General features: G+C 51.0%; 1 protein-coding gene across 1 annotated transcript in view; it reads right to left on the bottom strand.

Annotated features, from left to right (window-relative positions):
* FGD1 (FYVE, RhoGEF and PH domain containing 1) overlaps positions 1-14,397 on the bottom strand; it is a 40,597-nt gene that overhangs the window by 17,944 nt on the left and 8,256 nt on the right. The window contains exons 2-6 of the mRNA XM_047714699.1: positions 4,556-4,729; positions 4,075-4,252; positions 3,509-3,947; positions 2,121-2,210; positions 1,281-1,429 (exon numbers count right to left, since the gene is read on the bottom strand). Coding sequence (XP_047570655.1) covers positions 1,281-1,429; positions 2,121-2,210; positions 3,509-3,947; positions 4,075-4,252; positions 4,556-4,729 — 1,030 coding nt within the window. The remainder of the gene's footprint in view (positions 1-1,280; positions 1,430-2,120; positions 2,211-3,508; positions 3,948-4,074; positions 4,253-4,555; positions 4,730-14,397) is intronic.

Here is a 14,397-nt window from a genome sequence, read left to right as displayed (position 1 = left end):
CACATTCCTGGAAATCTACTTCTTGGCCAGTTCTGCTCCTCTGGAATTGCTGCTTGTGTTCCAGGCCAATTAGGCCAAAAGACTCAGCTTGACCCGAAGCCATGGCCCGGGCTGCCACCTGCCCCGACTGTGCCCCTCTCAAGCACCAGGAATTATATGTCCTGAGACATCTGCCCTCACCTCCCTGTGAGGGCCACTTCGTACACTTCTTATTGATTCTGTGCCCAGTCTCGAGCTCGGGGAATTTGAAGACACAAGTGAGTCACACTGAGCTAAGCCCCGACAGGGTCACTGTCTGATAGGGGAGACAAAGTGAACAAGTCTGCTCATACTCCTCAGGAGTCACAGTTCGCTGAGGGGCACACAGGACTAGACCTGATCTTAGCCCTTGTTGGTCACAGTCTGCTGGGGGCACACAAGAACCAGGCCAGGCCTATCCCTCAGGGGTAATGGGTAATTGGGAAGACGTAGGAAACGGCTTCATGCCAGCCTTCCGTGGTGACAGTCTAGTGAGGGAGACATACTTTATCCCATGGGGGTGGGGAACATGGAGATGATTTTAAGTAGTACATAATATGGTCTGATTTTTCAGAAAGACCATTATGGCATGGGGTATAGACTCTAAATGATGGACTGTAAGAGGAGAGAGCCTGGTGGCTGGGAGATTGCCTGTAAACCCTGCCCTTCTCCCTCAGGACTTGGCTCAAGAATTAGCACCTCCCTGAACCCTTCTCTAACCCTAGACTAGGTTTGGTCCATTTGTCTGGATTCCCATAACCTCCCGTTCTCAGCTCCAACATAGGTCTGATTTAAAAACAACAACAACAACAAACCCCAAAACAACAGCTCACATTGAGCATATATTATATACAGGGTACTGTTCTAAGCTCTCAACATGCGTCAACTCATTTAAATCCTTCAAATAACTCTCCAAGGTAGGCTATTATTATTATCCTCATTATGTAGAGGAGGAAACTGAACCATAGGAATTTAAGAAACTTGCTTAATATCACAAAACTAGCAAATGGCAGAGCTAAAATCTGAACCCAGCCAATCTGGCTCCTAACCTCATACTCTTAAGGGCTGTGTATTCTGTTCTAACTTTTGGAGTCTTGGTCTGTGTTTTGTATTAGAGTGGGAGGGCACAGAAGGCAGAACTTCGGTCTGATTCCCTTCGTGAAAGGTGGTAAGAGAAGACAGGTGGGAATGAACTCTAGGGCACATTTGTTGGGCAGGCGCGCAGACAGAAGGGTAGACAGCCTAGATCTGGGGTTCCTCACCATTCCTCCATGCGTTTCTCTAGCTCAGGCAGCAGGAACTGCTGGTGGAAGCAATAGATGGAGCAGATGTTAGAGAAGATGCCATGGACAACGTCAGCTGGGAAGGAACTGCGGTTCCGAGCTTCTTCCAGTAGCCGGGCACAGAACACCTGTGGGGCAGGGCAGGCGTGTTCAGCCCAGATGGGCCTGGGGCTTGGCTGGGGAAGGGGCAGCTTGTAGGTGAGGGCACTGTTTGTGGACAGCTCTTTGGAGCTTTGGGATCAGCACTGGTCTCGAGACTGAGGAGAGAGGGAATGGAGTTAGGCTTCTTTGTGGGGCTGGATTTTGGGTTATCACGGTTAGGACCTGGAGGTAGGCATTGGAACAATGAGAAGTCAGGAGCAGGGTCAAGGTCAGAATTAGATTCAGGGTCAGATCCATTCATTTAACACCTATTTTTGAGTGCCTACTGTGTGCTATTGTAATGGCTGGGATGACATAGTGAACAAAGCAAGCAGAATTCCTACCCTTATGGATTCTAGTGAATTTGGGCTCAGAATTAGGGCCAGGATTAGAATAAGGATCAGGGTCTGGTTTATGGATGGGGTCAATTCAGGATTTAGGTTAGAGCTGCAGTCAGGGTTGATGTACCCACCCAAAGTTAGGAAGGAGGTTTGATACAAAGAACAAACTTGGGGTCAGTCAGAACTGACTTCAGAGACAGGATGGGGGTCAAGGTCAGAAAGGGGTCTTACCAATTCTAGATTGGTCATGGTAGGGTTGGGCTCAGGCCCTCTTACTTCCTCCCTGGCACCCACCTCCCAGGTCCTGGGGCCCAGGGACCTCCAAGGGGTCAATCACCTGATCCAGAAGATGGAGCCGGGAAACATAGGCCTTCTCAGTTTGCAGGAGCTCATTGGCAATGTGGAACACTTTCTGCTGCACAGTCAACTGGAAAGGAGAAGACGCAACCACTCATCCATCACCCCATACCCTAACCTTCACCCAAGCCCACAGAATTCTCAAAACAGCTCAGATGCTACTCTAAGCCCAGGGCCACCCTGGGAGAACCTTATTCCCCATCTCTGGACCCATAAGCCTCCCAGCTTCAATCTCTGACTCCCCAGTGTATCCTAAAGGCCACTCCTCAATTCTGATGATACACACTCTCTCACTTGGCCACTTATGCACCCAGGCATTTGCCCTCTCTATCCATTTAGCATAGCACAGTGGTTGATTGTGTGGGCCAGGAAGTCAGACTTCCTGGGTTCAAATCCTAGCCCTGCCATTCACTAGCTTGCATAAGTTGTATAACTGTTCTGTATTTAAGTATTCTCATCTATATATACTGATAGTAATAGGACCTAAGTCCATTGGTAACCGAGATAATTAAATGATTGAATATAAGTAAAACATAGCAGACTACAGATTAAGGAGTCTATAAGTGTTATTTATTCACCCACTCAGTTCAGGCAGCAAAGGTTTGCTGAGTACTTGGGGTGTAGAAAACACCAAAGTACAAAAATGCATACAACTCATTGCCTGTTGGCCCAGTTTCCAAATCACTAGACACATGGTTGCTGAGTTGCTGGCCTCAGCTTCTGCACTGGAGCTGGGCTCTGGTGAAGAAGGTGTTCCAGGGGCAACCTAACTGAAGTTCAGGGACGCCTCTGAAAGCAGCCTTAGGCTGCTGGGGCACAGAAAGGGTTTCCTGCTGCCAAGAGCCTTCATGGCCACAGCCTCAGGTCCTTCGGGCAGGAGGAGCTCTAGCTCTTGTGTCCCTCTTGTGGCCAGCTGCTGGGGAGTCTGAATGTGAGAAACTTTCTATTTTCTAAATAAGAAAACTGAGGCTTGTGGTAGAGGAGTGGAGACTTGCCCAGTGTCACAGAGCTACTGAGTCTTGGGGGTTTCCGGCTGAAGTAGGACTTGAAGGATCCCCAAGTAGGATGCACATCTCTAAGATGGAAAAACTGAGGTCCAGCTAGTGGTTCTCTGATGAGGGAAGAACAATTTTCCCAGTGGGCATTTGGAACTGTGCATAGTCATTTTGGTAGTTATCGTGAAGGGGGCGGGGTGAGGTACAGGTTTGCTACTGATATTTTAGTACCCGGGGACCAGGGAAGCCAAACATCCAAAGTGGAAACAGTGCCCTGTTTTGAGGAATAACAAGCTGGGGAAGAACCAAGTGTAAGAGCCAGGCTCCCGGTTTTTCCACATGGTCGTGTCTCTTGGTAAACATGGGTCAGTACCTCCACAGACTCCTGTCTCTCCATCGGGGGCACTGGGATTTCTCTGTCCTTCTCATCCTCCTCCTCGTCATCCTCCTCCTCCAGGTCGCTATCAACTTCCTGGGAGCTGGGCCGGTGGGAGTCAGCCAAAGCAACAGGGACACTGGCCAGGGCAGGGGTCCCAGGGCACAGGCTGTGGCTGGGGGGCCCATCATCACTGACAAAGCAGGTCTCCTCACTGTTGGATGGCGAGCTGATGCTGTCAATGCCGCTGTCCCGGTTGGGCACCTTCTCGCCATCACGGGGCCCGGGAGCCAACAGGAACAGGCAGCGGGAGGCCTCGCCCTCAGGAAGCTGGGGCACAGGTGGCTGCGGGGGTGGCTGTGGCAACACGGCTGGCTCTATGGGACCTGGGCTGGGGCCAGGGGCTGGCCTATCCGAGGCAACAATCACAGGCTCTCTGAGGTAGGTGGTGGACACACATGGAGGCAGGGTATGAGCTTTATTGAGAGACCCGTTTTATAGCTGTTCTTCCTGGCCCAGGCCCACCCTCACTCCCACAGGGTCCCCCTGGGAACCAGACTCACCTTTCAAATTTTTCAATCAGTGAGGATACTGCTGCAGAACTGGAGCTGGCCTCCACCCTGGGGGCCAGGCCCTTGGCCACTCGGGGGTCTGCAGGCAGTGGGCGTGATGGTGGAGGGGGAATGGGCTCAGGTGGGGGGGGAATCCGGGGCATCTGCAGGTAGCTGGGCTTTGGGGGGACTGGAGAAATGGACAGGGAAGAGAGGGAGATCTCAATGAGCTGAGTTTAGAGGTGGCTGTCATAGTTAGGCCACGAGGCCCTCCACAAACCCCCAGCCTGCACAGTTGCCCAAGGCAGCTACAGAGCAAGCCTGAGGCAAAATGCCAGTGTGTGTGCATCAGCCCCAGGCCACAGCCCTCTGCTGCTAGACCATGGTGCTTCCTATCCTTCTAACAAGGCTTTTCCTCTGCCACTGGTCAAGCTTTCCCCTCCGCTATTCCCTCTCCTGGGTCATTTCTCCGCCCCTCGCTGGAACCACTTACCTTGTGGCTTTGGGCCTGGTGTCCGCTTTAGCGGTGAAGGACGCTGGTTGGGGCTTTCAGTGGGGGGGCCTGGGTCTGAGCGAAGCCGCTGGGGACCTTCTGGATGAGGTTCAAGGCTCTGGCCAGGGTCAAGGGACAAACTTTTAACCAGGATTCGGTTTCCTTGGTGCAGCCCTGCAGAAAAGGAGAACCTGGGTATGAAACAATTGATGTTATCCCAAAGGGGCCAGGGGAGCTGTATGTCTTAGCAGGTACTGGGGTATTGGGTTTCCCTTAGCCCCTTTCCAGGGCATACTGCCTTTCTGGAAAGCCCCTACCACAGCCCTCAGATGGGAAGCCAGGCCCAGGGCTAGGGCTGGCTGTTTTCATCAATAGACAAGAGTTCTTTGTGATCTGTACATTGATTCCTTGTATGTCGGCAGGCATTGTTATCAGGGTGTTAACCAGGCTAGGGGTGGGTGCGAGAACCCTACAATTTGTGTACATGTTTGTAGCCCTTGTTTATATAGCCATAGTGGGCATGCTGAGCCTAAGCCATTCTTCACCATTTTTTTTTAAAGATTTTATTTATTTATTTGACAGAGAGAAATCACAAGTAGGCAGAGAGGCAGGCAGAGAGAGAGGAAGAAGCAGGCTCCCTGCTGAGCAGAAAGCCCGATGTGGGACTCGAACCCAGGATCTGGGATCATGACCTGAGCCGAAGGCAGCGGCTTAACCCACTGAGCCACCCAGGCGCCCCTTCACCATTTTTCTTAAGGTCCTGAGGACACCTGGCCTTCCTTGTCTGCAATTGCATACAGCTGAGTGTGCTAAAAAATGACAAAATTCTATTTCATGAGCGAAAGTTTTGCTCCTTAAAAGCCCAGCCTCTCACTAACCTGTATTACCCTCCTTTACTTCCACACCCACATACAACCACACACCCAGCACCCAGAGTTCAGGTCACAGGAATGACTTTAAAATGGCAGTCAACAAATGCAGAAAATGGGAGGCCTTTTTGCACTGTCCCTCTTCCCTCACTGTGGGTGCCCTAAGTCCTCCTCTGTCCTTGGTTCTAGGGGAGAGGACAGTTGCCTTTGGGAGAGAAGATTCCATCCGGAAGACAGTGAGGGACCCTCCAGGATGAAATGTGCCAAAGGGAAAGAGTGTGGGGCTCAGGTGGGCCTGGCTGGGCAGGTAGCTGTGACTGAGTAGTCAGTGTGGGGGTGGGGGACAAAGCAGAGAGGGCAAACCCTGCAGGCGGGCTGAGGAGCTAGGTGACCATCCTGTGGGCAGAAGGAAGTCATGAAAGGCCATGGCATAGGGAAGGACGCAGGCAAACAGGTGTGAGGACAAAAGAGTGAGTGGCGGCCAAGAGCTCTCAGAGCTCCCACCCACATGTGGTGTTGGTTTTGCGGGGCCCCAGCCACACAGTCTCTCACAGCCACAGGATCTGTTACCCCATGTTACAGAGTCTCACACTGACCAGTCACAAAAGGGCCCATGCCGTTACTGAGCCACATGGTGTTATTTAGACTGTTTCAGTCAACTGCAGGGCCATACAAACTCCAATACCCAATCACATGCCATCATGCTCCTGAAAGCCTGGTCACACACAGTCACCAAGACCCACAGTCACCAACTCATATTTTCACACAGCTCCACAGTATCACATACACAGGCCAACCCAGTCATGCACACTCACAAAGACAGTCACACAGTGGCAAGCCTATCATTTTATGCAGTTTCATACGATAATTTCCCAACCACTTACCGTCATATATACTCCTCAAAGCTGGTGACACCGAGTCACAAAGATATACAGAGTCATTTACACTGTATCTCACAATTGCAGGGCAATAGTGTGTCATACACACTGTAATACGGTGTTACAGGTTCACACACCTGCAAGTGGTTCGTGCAGTCACGAGGACTAGAGCCATGCAGGTTCATTATACCATGTCAGATAGGACCTCACACAGTGGGATGACATCACAAAGTCATACACCGCCATGCATCCAGAAACGCAGACACATGATCACAGACATATGGTCTAATTTACTCCTATGTCATACTCATGAAACAAACATCCAAGGTGGCCTTGGGTCTTAGGGGCTCAGACATACATACACACCTGACATTTGCCTACTGGTCTAAATGATCATGGTGTCACAGGTGCCCTCCATTGCAAAAACATACAGGTACAACAGGCACAGATGCCCTATGGGGTTGCATGGACAAAATAATAATAATAATAATAATAGTCACAGGGAATTTTTGGTCTTGCAGTCCTGGAGGGAAGGAATAGCCCAACCCACACTGTTCCAGCAGCTTCCCTGGGTCTCTGGCCCCACTCTGGCCCCAATCCAGCCAGGCAGGCCCCAGGGGAGTTGGGTCATGGTTCCCTCCCAGTCCTGAAGGAACATGGTGGCCCAACCCCCAGGCCAAGCCTCATTCATACCACCCTGTACCTTGCCTCGAGTGCAGTTTCCTCAATTCCTTTCCCACCTGGCCAGGCAGGACCCTGACTGGGAGGGAGGACGTGCTTCTCTCAGTTCAGCTTACCCTGCCCTACTCAGCACATCCTGGCCTGGTCCTGCCCTACCATCCCCCTGGGCGTGGGTTGAAGAGGATGAATCACTTGGAGGGTGGCACATGAGGAGACTCAGTTTGAGAGACACATGGCCAGAGAAGGTGAGAGACGGAGTAGTTGATGGTGCCAGAGATCCAGCAGGCAAAGTCAGGCACCGAACTGCGCAGAGCTCCCCGCTCCGAGATACAGGTATAGGTGCCAGGGTCTCAGGTGCCCCTTGTCTGCCTCCTTAGGGCTCCACCTCACCCTGTCTCCACACCTCAAAGCAGGCAGTCCTCCTGGGTGAGCCCTCCCTACCCAATCTGTACAGAGCAGCTGGGGGGCCCCTGGCTGGGCTTTTCTCTCTTCACTCCACTACTTGTTCTGGGGATAGGGTGACCATACCATTCTTTATGGCCCTGCTCTGGCCTACCCCCTACTCCTTTTCCCCCCACCTCACCTGGGAGCCCACCAGTGGGCCCGCTCTCCTTTCTTTCTGCCCCCTTGTGGGCAGCCCTGCATAGCGGAAGGCTGGATAAGATTCAAATATTCTGGGACACTCTGCATTCTCAGGAGAGAGGGGCAGGGACTGTGAGCTCAGGATCTGATGAGGAGATGAAGGCAGAGAAGGGGCAGTGGCTTGCCCAAGGTCACATGGCAAGTCCACAGCTGAGCTTCAGCAGGTGGGTCCTGCCCTGGACTCCTTTCTTAACCCTGCCCCTCAAGGATAAGCTGGAAAAGAGGGGAAGTAGGAGAGGCAGTGTCATACCCCAGTGCTTAAGAAAGTCATGAGCTGCAGTGTGGCTAGTGAACTAGTACAATACCTCTATGCCCACCAACTGGGAGATGACATCAGGATTCCAGCTCAGGAACCGAGGCCTGGCCAAGAACAGCAGAGGCTCTGCTGAAGGAAGAAGGTTCAAGATCCCCCCTCTCCAGTGTCAGTGCTCCTCATGCCTGTCCCTCTGCCTCCATTTCCTTGTCTCCTCCTATGGGTTCCCTCAGTGGCCCCCTTGTCCCCAGCTCTTGCTCCTGCCACATGGGTGGAGGGACCTCCAGCTCGGGGCATGACACTTACCTGCATGAGAGCCTTTTGTGACTTCCCACAGCCCATGGGGAGGATAGGAACTTCTCAGCTAGGCCTCCATGGCACCTCACGATCCTATTGAACTCTCTGCTTTCCCTAGGCTTAGCTCAGATATCACAGGCATTTCTGAGCCCTACTCTGAACCTAGCAGACTCACTGCTAGAAGATGTGAAAATCCCATCTCTGCCCCTAGGGAGCTCCCAAGGGAGACCTTCTCCCTTCTTGAAGACCACAGCCTTTCCCACTACCCTGTCCCATCCCCTCCTGGCTAGGTCCTGCATTGGTTTCCTCCAGCCCATTTTTTATAGTTGACAGTCCACAGCATTCTCTTTCATCCACGTACACTTGCGCCCCTGACAGAGTCCTCTATCAGCACTGCCCCCTCCACTACTGGGTTTACCAGAGTCCCTAGGGCCCATTAGAACAGAGGCCACAAAGGGCCGCACCCCACAGAGAGAAAGTTATACCACCCAACCTTATGATACTTTCGTGAAAATCTACCCAGCCACACATTGACAATGCACAGCCCTCAAAGACCTCGTGAGAGCCGCAGAGTCGCTCACATGTCCCTATGGAACATGCTCGGCACTTTATGCTCGCCCACAACCATGGCTGCCATTCTGGTATCTCTTGTCATTGACCTGAAGCACACCCTGGGCACCCCAGGAGTGCCTGGGCACTGTCCCAGCTCTTCTGTGGGGGTGGGGGTGTGCAGTTCCAGCAAGCCTTCAACAAGCAAAAGGTAATTTTGATCTTAGCCCTCAGGGAGCTCCCAATCTCAAAGACAAGAGACTCTCATTCAGGAAAAAAAAGCTAAGTGAGGCTCAGGAAGTGCAAGGCGGGGGCGGGAGGTGAGGGACAGCCTGTTGGGACAGGGGAAGCTCAGGGGAGGGAGAGGCCAGGGACAGGGCAACCAGATAAAGTACAGAATGCCCAGTTAAATTTTAATTTCAGATCAACAATGAATAATTTCTTAGGATAAGCATGTCTCATGCTTACTTACACTAAAAATGCATTATGCCATACTAAAATATTGTGTTAAATATGTGAAATTCAAATCTATCTGTACTTTATTTGAGCAAATTTTAGCAACCTCAGTCAAGGAGGGCTTAGAGTCAATAAGGCAAAGCCAGGCCTCTGAGGCGGCACCTGGCAACCAGGGCCCCCTAGTCTCTTGTCCAGTTAAGCCTCAGGCAAGCTGTGGTCTCTACCCAATTTCCCTGCAATGGGCACCCGAGTGCTCATGACAGTGACATTATTTCAGGGATAACCTTGAATCTGGTCTTATTATTAAGAAAAAGCAAGGATAATCATTTAGAACCTGTGATAAACTATCCCAAAGAAGGGTGGCATGACTGTGCTCATTGACCAGATTGTGTGTGTTCAGGTGTTGTGGCACCTTTTTAGTAAGAGCTGGTTCAGGGGTGCCTGGATGGCTGAGTTGGTCAGGCGTCCAACTCTTGATTTTGGCTCCAGTCATGACCTCAGGGTTGTGAGATCAAGCCCTGTGATGGGCTCTGCACTGGGCGTGGAAACTACTTGAGGTTCTCTCTTCCTCTCCTTCTGCCTCCCCCACTTTCTCCTTTTCTTATAAAAAAAAAAAGGAAGAGCTGGTTCAGGATCCATAGAGACCCTGGTTAAATCCCAACACCCTCACTTACTAGTTGTGTGACCCTGGGCAAGCCTCTCTATCTATCTGAACCTCAGTTTCCTTATTCGGAAAACTAGATAGTAATCACAGTCCCCTAATTTTGGGGAGTCCATGAAACAAAGAAGGGAAAGAGCATAGTGCCTCCCACCCACACGGCAATGTGAGTGAAACTTGAAAGCCAACAGAACCACATATCCGCGAAGACACGAAACTATGCACACAGGTACATAAACCCACAGGCTGCAGGCTGCAACCCAACACAAAGCTACTGACTCACCAAGAAACACGAGCAAACCCAGCCAGAGAGGGAACACAGAATCCAGCCCCACTCTCCTCGACAGCTCCTCAGATCAGGGCAGGATTCCTACTAGAGGAGGCATGGCAAAGAAAAGACAATGGTACCCCATCCCACAATTCAAACTCCACTGAAAACACAAATCATACGAAACTGTAAAATAAGTGTTCAGAAGTATAATGGAGTTTTGAATTTTTCCATGACAACTTACTGTTACTGAAATGATAAAATCATTCCAAAAATTGTTTCTGATTCCTGCATGCCCCTACTTGGCAGGTGCCCTGAGCACCTGCTTTGGGGCTCCTGGCAAAGCAGGTCTGTCCTCTAGCTGTTGGAACATAAAGACTCCTGCATTTGCCCATTTCCACTGGAATGACCCAGCCTCTCCCTCACCTCTTTCTGTTAATTTAAGCTCCCAGCACCCCCCTTGCCTGGTCAGCAATACCCCCTCTCCCATCTCCTAGTTGTAGCCTTGGCTTCATCTCAAGTCAGCTAATAGGGCCTCAGACTGGACCTCAGCCATTAACTCCATGGTGACCTGGGGAGTTGCTTCACAGCTCTGGACCCCAATTTCCCCATCTGCAAAATGGGGGAGAATATGTGTGTGCTTCTCATTTTGAGGACCTGTTATGATGCTAGAATGGGCAGAAGCTGGGCCCAGCGCTCATGCCTCCAGACCCCCCACTGCATGCTTCTCCCCACAGCCCCCAGATCTCTGTCTCTCCAGGCTAAGAGGTAAGGCCCCAGGGACAGTTGGAATTCCTGGGGGGGTGGGGCGGGGTGGGGTGGAAAAAGGGAACAGAGGGAATGGAGAAGAAAGAATAACGGCAAGTAAGAAAGTGACTTTTGGAAAGCCAGCTCTGATGGGGGGTAGGGGAGTCCTTCAGTTTGAGAAAAAAACAGGGGATAAAGGCATATCTGCCCACTTTTCCCACCTTCCACTTGAATGGGAGGTCCAGCCCTGCTGCCCTACACCTTTGCAGCCAGAGTGGCCCAGACCTTGCTTGGCCTGACAGATTTCTCTCTGAAAGTTCAAACACAAAGCTCTGTCAAGTGTGAGATGTGCCAGGAGAGCTGTCTACGGGAACCCTGTGGGGAGATCTGAAAGTTCCTTCCTTTAAGTGGACTGGTATTCTGAACATAAGAACTCTGCCAAAAAACAGAGGCACCTTCTGCAGGGTGAAGGCACTTTTGGAAAGTAGGAGCCACTTCCAAGAGTTTCCCCACATACACCAAGAGTCTTCCTTCCTGCAAAATACAGAAACTTTCAACAAAATGGAGGTCTTTTTGATAAAAAGAATGCCCCTTCTGTAAATGGAAGAAATTTCTACAAAGTGGAGGAGACTTCTTCAAAATGGAGGGACATTCTGTAAAGCGAGGAGAGTTCTACAAAGACCTTTTGGTAAAATGGATGACCTGTCTGAAGGACTCTCTGCCGAACATTAGACTCTTCTATAAAATGGAGGAAGTCTTTTGTAGAGTGAGGCCCCTTCTGTAAAGTGCAGGATGTTTCCGTAAAATGTGTACCCTCATGTAAAGTGAGGACCTTCCTGTAAAATGGAACAGTATCAGGCATTAGGGAATGATAGAGACTGGGGTAAATTGGAGACCACATATCTCACTTGAAGCAGGGATAATAGCTCCTCCCTTCTACCTAATTGTCACTTTGCAGGCACAGGGCCCTGTGTTTTCAGATCTTCTGATATTTCCAGAGAATCAGAAATCCAGACTTTTATGTGAAATCCCCTAATTTTGAAAACAGTGAGTAGGCCAATTATTTGTGAGTCAAATTCAGCTTGGGGACCACCACTTTGGGGTATCTGAATTAGATGGTCCTTAAGGCCCCTTCCACCTCTGTTGTTTACCTCCTGCCCTATCTGACATGCTCTGGCCTTTGGGTGGCAGCCTTGGTGGCCCCTTCTTCCACCGTCTGCTAGGGCCCAATCTTTTCTGGGCCTGAGCAGGCTCATGCAATACTTGTCAGCAGTTTCCTGAACTGGAATCCTTTTGTTCTGCTTGGTCCAGTTTACACTTTGCCCTGAGCAAGATGCCTGAAGAGAGAAGGGGATTTCAAGAACCTTCAAAAGTCTCTGGAACTGACAGTATTCACTTTTTAGTGGAGGGTATAAAGTATGGGGGTTCAACTGTTTGTTAAGCACCTACTCAGCATCAGGCTTCGTATCAATACTTTACTGTATGGCCTCCTTCTAACAACCCTGCAAACTATTAGTTCCATTTTATAGGCAAGAAAAGCAAGACACAGAGAAGCAAAATAACTTGTCTGTGGATACACAGTTAGAGCTGGGAAGGGATCCCAAGCATGTCTGTGTCCAGAGTCATAGAGCACATCCTCAGCCAATGTTTGCTGAGTTGGTAAAGAAATCACATTTTGAGGTGGGGGTGTGGGGATGACTTTCTAAAGGAGGTGGTTTTGAGTTCACGGTCCTGCAGGCAACAGAAAAAATTGAGCAAAGGTGTGAGTAGTAGGTGGGAAGGTGAGGAGCATGTTTGAGGGCACAATGAACACAGTCCTGGGTTTGTAAAAAATGTTCCCAAACAGGAGGAAGGGAGCAGGAAGGGCCAAAAGACAGGCAGGCACGCCTGCCCCCACACACACCAACCACAACCACAACCAAGATTCAGAATTCATAGGGGGCATACAGAGACAGACATTGGCACTGAAACACACACACACACACACACACACAAATGTATGCATAAGACCTACATACAGAAACTCACATGCAGAAACATCTAGAAACTCTCAGGGGCTTAGACAGAACCAAGCTGACACACAAGCAGGCAAACAGGAACATACAACAAATACAGACCCAAAGATACACATAGACACACACAAATATATACAGACACACACTCAAACATACAGACGGACATACAGAAATAAGAACATTAAGATACACACAAAACAGACCCTTGGGGACAAAGACAGCTAGGCACATGTGCACACATGCACGTACACACACACACACACACACACACACGCCACAGCCACATGGGAGCACAGGCAGCCCAACCCTCTTCCAGTTGCTGTATTGCTGTAAGGGCCTGGCCACCTCCTCCCTGTGTCTCTGGACCTGAAGCCAGAGAAGGATGGGGGTGGTTGCTCCACCCCCAGGAGGGGCTGGGGACTTCAGAGGACAGGAAGGGAAGGGAGTGGAGCTGCAGCTGGGAGAACTGGGGGCAGTAATTACCCAGTGCTGGGGCTGCCACGCTGGCTGGGATTTCCCTTTCTGTGAGGACAAAGTCATTAGGGGATCACCCCTCGGATCGCTGCTGTGTGTGACCCCCAGGACCCCAAGATTGACCCATCTCACTTCCCCTCTCACCAGAAGCCTGGTCAAATTTGAGAGTTAGTAACACGAAGGCATCATGAGGGAAAAAGGCAGAGAGAGAGAGAGAGAGACACTGAAACCAAGACAAGGAGGGAGAAACCCGGAAGGAAGACTGCGAAGACTGCTGAGAGCCGACAACTAGAGAGGGAAACCGTAAGGGTGGGGGCAAGTCAGAAGGGACACAGGGGCAGTGAGGGATGCAGGCTTAGAGAGGCAAGCGGGAAGAAACAAAAAGGGCAGACCAGGGCCATTTGTCGAACACGGCATGTGTCATGCTGAGTGCTATGGGGTTTCTGTTACCTGTGGCAAATTCTTAAGACAACGCTAAGAGGTTGGCATGATAACCCCATTTTACAGATGTTAAAACTGAGGCTCAGGGAGGTGAAGAGACTTGCCCAAGGTCACATGAAGCTAGAAAGTGGCGGAGCTGGGTCTGGGCTGGGGTGGAGGGAGCCTCTCACCACTGCCTGACCCTGCCAGAGATTCATGACCCAAAGATCCCTGAAGGAATTCTCTGGAGAACAGAAGCAGTCCGCGAGGCCTGAAGACTGGAGCCCCTAAGAGATGTGCAGTAAGAGAGACCCACACCTTCCCTGCCCCACTTCCTGCTGCCCCTGGGGCTGTGTCAACACCTGGAATGCATTAGGCAGGGAGGCCCTGCCTAGGGGAACTGGGAAGAAGCTAAGGCAGGGGAGCAGGGAAGGTGAAGGTGAAGGCAGAGGTAGTGGTGTGGACAGCTGCTGCACTTCTAGCAGGCCCAAGCCTGGAAGGGCTGCTATGCCAGCTGCAGCTCCCTGGGGCCAGCCTTGCCAGTCCCGCCTTTCCTTTCTACAGGCACCTTCCCTCTGTGACTTAACCCCTTCCGTGCCTGGGCTATAGGAAAGCACCACAGAGGGCTGAAAGCT

The sequence above is a fragment of the Lutra lutra genome, chromosome X (assembly GCF_902655055.1).
Source record: "Lutra lutra chromosome X, mLutLut1.2, whole genome shotgun sequence".
Taxonomy (NCBI): Eukaryota; Metazoa; Chordata; class Mammalia; order Carnivora; family Mustelidae; genus Lutra; species Lutra lutra.
Note: the sequence above shows the minus strand (reverse complement) of the source record. Positions and strands in the feature narration are given on the sequence as shown.